The sequence below is a fragment of the Gossypium hirsutum genome, chromosome A12, assembly GCF_007990345.1.
Source record: "Gossypium hirsutum isolate 1008001.06 chromosome A12, Gossypium_hirsutum_v2.1, whole genome shotgun sequence".
In the NCBI taxonomy this organism is placed as follows: domain Eukaryota; kingdom Viridiplantae; phylum Streptophyta; class Magnoliopsida; order Malvales; family Malvaceae; genus Gossypium; species Gossypium hirsutum.
In genome coordinates this window covers 13,745,798-13,750,578 of record NC_053435.1, presented here as the reverse complement: position 1 = coordinate 13,750,578, position 4,781 = coordinate 13,745,798, and the positions used below count along the sequence as shown (strand labels likewise).

General features: G+C 35.5%; 1 protein-coding gene across 1 annotated transcript; it reads left to right on the top strand.

Annotated features, from left to right (window-relative positions):
• The first annotated feature begins 404 nt into the window (after window positions 1-404).
• On the top strand, window positions 405-3,258 carry LOC121211306 (3-dehydroquinate synthase, chloroplastic). Its single transcript, XM_041083984.1, has 8 exons — window positions 405-906; window positions 1,028-1,178; window positions 1,282-1,449; window positions 1,537-1,763; window positions 2,061-2,184; window positions 2,526-2,588; window positions 2,665-2,808; window positions 2,899-3,258. The coding sequence occupies exons 1-8, from the start codon at window positions 578-580 to the stop codon at window positions 3,028-3,030; spliced, it is 1,338 nt and encodes a 445-aa protein (XP_040939918.1). The 5' UTR covers window positions 405-577; the 3' UTR covers window positions 3,031-3,258.
• The last annotated feature ends 1,523 nt before the right edge of the window (window positions 3,259-4,781 follow it).

Sequence of the window (4,781 nt, the reverse complement as noted above, 5' to 3'; positions counted from 1 at the left end):
TATCTATAAACTTTGATTAAATGTATAATGTCATATATGAACTTTAATTTTGTACGGTTTTAAATATGAAATTTTGTTGGATCTAATTTTCACAAATCACTAATAATATTATCAAATTAGCATAATTTTACGTTGATATATTACATACACAAATAATTATATTAATTCGATATAGAAATAAATGTAGGTATTCATTTCTTTAAGTACGTGTAGAATTGAATTAAAACTAAAGTTTTATATATACATGCAAACAACTATTTAATTTTCATGTATATAATTACATCAAATTAAAATTTATGTATCAAATTGCATATTAAATCAAAGCTCTCGTATAAATTTGATATTTATCCTTTTTTATAAATAAATTCTTAAAAAATTAAAAAATATAAAAATTCGAATTCCGTAAATCACAGCCGTATATGTGGTATTGCCACCAACCGTGAATCGTGTCGTCGTCCACCAACAGCTTCGCGTCTCACCTACCCACTCCTTTTCCTCCTTCAAACCAATGTTTCTCCCCAATCCTTCCCCTAACTAACAAACAATAAACCAGACAACCCCCCCCCCTTTCTCATCTATGGCCTGCGCCACTAACGCTATCTCTCTTTCTCTCTCTTCCAACCCCAACTCCAAATTGTCCTCTGACTTCATCCCCAAGCTTAATAAGCCCGTCAATGTTTCTCTTCGCGCTTCCACTTCCGCTGAGTTGAATCCCGGACGACTTTTTCTCTCCAGACCCATTGGACTCAGTCGCAGGAATTGCGCCAATGCAACTCCGGTGATGGATCAGTCAGTTGGTGAAAGGAGCTCTTCGGTCCCCACTATTGTTGAGGTGGATTTGGGTAATCGGAGTTATCCGATCTACATCGGCTCCGGGTTGCTTGATCAGCATGAGCTTCTTCAAAAGTTGGTTAATTTCATTCATTTGCTTCGATAACTTCTAGCTTTTTTTTCTTTTTTTTTTCTGCCAAGAGAATGCTTTACGTTGTTCGTCGTATTTAGTGTTAACGAGTTGTCGTTTCGATAGGCATGTTCATGGGAAGAAAGTTCTTGTGGTAACTAACACTACAATTGCTCCTTTGTATTTGGATAAAGTCGTTGATGCGTTAACAAAGGGAAACCCGAATGTTTCTGTTGAAAATGTGATACTACCTGATGGTGAGAAGTACAAAAACATGGTGGGTTTTCCACTTTTCCTCTCTGTTTTTTTGTTTCTTTGATTTGAAGCATTGTTGCTATTGAACTTGATGGAAGTAGTAATTGTAGTGGTTGTGCTTATAGGAGACTCTCATGAAAGTTTTTGACAAGGCCATCGAGTCCCGATTGGACCGGAGATGTACATTTGTTGCTCTTGGCGGTGGTGTGATTGGTGACATGTGTGGTTTTGCTGCTGCTGCTTTTCTTCGCGGTGTTAATTTTATCCAGATTCCTACTACTGTTATGGCGCAGGTCATTTCGCACTGATGGCTCATTTATGTATTGATCATCACATTGTGTGCAAACATTTCATGTTTTTAACTTTGTTCTAATAAGCAGGTGGATTCTTCTGTTGGGGGTAAAACTGGCATAAACCATCCTCTTGGGAAGAACTTGATTGGTGCTTTCTACCAACCTCAATGTGTGCTCATAGACACTGACACATTGAACACACTGCCAAATAGGGAACTGGCTTCAGGTCTGGCAGAGGTTATAAAGTATGGGCTCATCAGAGATGCCGAGTTTTTTGAGTGGCAGGAAAAGAATATGGAGAAACTGATGGCAAGGTATATGAAACTCATTGAATGAAATGTAATTAAACATTTGAATAGGTTGAAACTTGTTTAGAAATGTGAAGCTGAGAGGACATTTGGTAAGAACTGAAAATCAAAACGGGTGTTTTCAATTTGAGCTTTCGGGAATATACCTTGTATTATCCTTTGAAGTAGTTTCTTGATGTATGCCTTGTGCTTGTGTATAGCTCCTTGTCTACTTCAACCAATGATATTACACTCTGGTGCTTTCCTCACTATTGCAATCAATATATCTTGAAGCTGTATGTGATGCAGTGTTGATCATTACAGGGATCCTGATGCATTTGCTTATGCTATAAAGCGATCATGTGAAAACAAGGCTGAGGTTGTGTCACTAGATGAGAAGGAAAGTGGATTGAGGGCTACACTGAACTTGGGTCATACATTTGGTCATGTAAGTGTTATATGTGTTCTGCTATATTACATTTTAGCTTGCAAAGGGAATCGGATTTTTTCATTCTTGGTGCATTCATTTTCTTTTTTGGAGTTTTTATTTAATGGCCGCATGGTTTGAAATCCCAAAAAGGAACTTATGAAATGGTTTAAAATAGAATAAATATGAAGTTACAACTTGAGATTTTATGTTTTAACAGTTATTCTCTCTTTTGTATTCAGCTAGTGGTGAAGTTATCTTGTGTTTACATCTGTTAGAATTTGTACTTCATCTTGAAGGGATCTGTGTTTACTCCAGATTTTAAGAAATTTTTGTGCTGTTGTCTTCATGTTTCTTTCCAGGCAATAGAAACTGGGTTCGGATATGGAGAGTGGCTACATGGAGAAGCTGTTGCAGCTGGCACGGTAATGTGATTTTTATTGCATTTTGTTTTGATCTTCTTCCATGCCTGTACTAAACTTGAATCTATACTCAACTCAGGTTATGGCTGTTGACATGTCATATCGCCTTGGTTGGATTGACAGTTCAATTGTGAAACGGGTTACTGACATATTACAGCGGGCTAAGTTACCTACTGCTCCTCCTAAAACCATGACTGTGGAAATGTTCAAATCTGTCATGGCGGTAAGTGAACCAAGTTTTACTGTTCTGTATATCTCAAATTGCTTTCTCTGAACACTTGAGGAATATGTATGTATCATTTTGTTATGGTAGGTTGATAAGAAGGTGGCTGATGGGCTACTAAGGCTTATCCTTCTGAAAGGTCCTCTGGGAAATTGTGTTTTCACCGGCGAGTATGATAGAAAGGCCCTGGATGATACACTTTCTGCATTTTGCAAGTCTTAAATCCAGATTTTATTTGTTGATCTGTTTTAAGCTTTACTTGCACAATTGTTCTCCCATATCCTTGGATGGTTTATCTCAATGGTCATGCTAATACTTTTTGTTGTACTCTTTTCTCTAGGATTCTTCTTTTCTTGAGCTCCATTGTTAGAAGGCTTGTACCAAGTTGTAATGCCAGTATTAATGTAGTCAATAAAAACTATATATATGCTAAAGTATGTATTTTTATTATTTGCTTACTTCAATAAGAATAATTTCGTAAATTACCATTACATTCTATTGATACTAAAAGATGGCATGGGGGAGATTGGAGTCAAAAGTTTGGGCAAAGAGCCATATGGATTGAGTGGTGGAGGAAAGCTAGAGAGGCCTGAAGAAGGAGATGGCTCAATTGGAGTTTGGGAGTGGATAGTGAGCTTGTCCTTGAGCTTCAAGGTCAAGAGGGGTATTTGTATGGATTTGACATCCTTTTCCACGTGTTGTCCTTTGATAGGTTTATCGATCTCTACCATGGTTCCTTGTTGGGTCAGTAATGCAACATGATGTGACCAAATTGCAAGGTATGTGGGTGAAAGATGGTGGATGTATTGTCCAAGTGGCTTGATAGTTAGAAGTAATTGGTTTGCTTGTTCCTAGGACTTGACAGAACAATTCTTGTAATATCCTGAATTAGGGCTTAATCGGAATAGTGGTTTCATAACCACAAATTCGAGATAGAAATAATTATTTTATAATTATTTTGATGAATATGATATGATTGCATGATTGTGTGAAAATTTCGTGATGAAATTCTATGCCTAAAGTGCTTAAATTGAAAGTAGTGACTAAATCGAATAAGTTGCAAAATTTGCATTCTAGAAGTTTTTAGTATAAAATTGTATTGAAATATTAATTAGGAGGTCTTAAATAGCAATTTGACCAATTTCTAAGTCTATGGACAAAAATTGGACATGGATGGAATTTTTGGAAAGTTTAGTAGTGAGGACATTTTGGTCATTTAATTATTAAAATGAATTAAAAACAAAATTAAAAGTCAATTTTTGTCCATCTTCTTCATTAGGCCGAAATTTTAAGGGTTCTCCATAGTTAGGGTTTGTTTCAAGCTTCCAAGCTCCATAGTAAGTGATTTCAAGCCCCATTTTTAATGTTCTTTACGTTTTTAGAATCCCGATAGCTCGATTAAGCTTATGTTAGCAATAATTCAACCTAGGGTTTATATTTGGAAAAATACCCATAGGTGAAATTTGTGTATTTTGATGTTTTATGATAGAATATGGGGTTTTAAATTATGTTAGACAACTTGTGCTACTCGGTTTTGAGTGAAAACGAGTAAAATGGCTTAATCGGCAAAAATACCTAATAGTCACAAGTATATGTTAGAGTAAGAATTTGATGTTGCCATAGAAGGGAAAAGTGATCAGCATGTTATAAAACATAAGAATAAGGAATAAAGTTTAATTCCCGAGCCTAGGGGCAAAAGTGTAATTATGCAAAAGTTTAGGGGCAAAAGTGTAATTTTTTCAAAGTTCGTATTAAATGCTATTTTGATGAATGTATGTATTAAATAAGATTAATTTGGCATTATAGATCAAGAGAAACGAGATTCAAGTCGCGATCGAGGAAAAGAAAAGATTGTGGACTAAATTGCAAAATCTTTATATTTTGATACCAAGGTAAGTTCATATGTAAATGTTGGTAACATAGTTATTATTTTAAATGTTTTTATGTTATTTAAATGATATGATAATTATTAT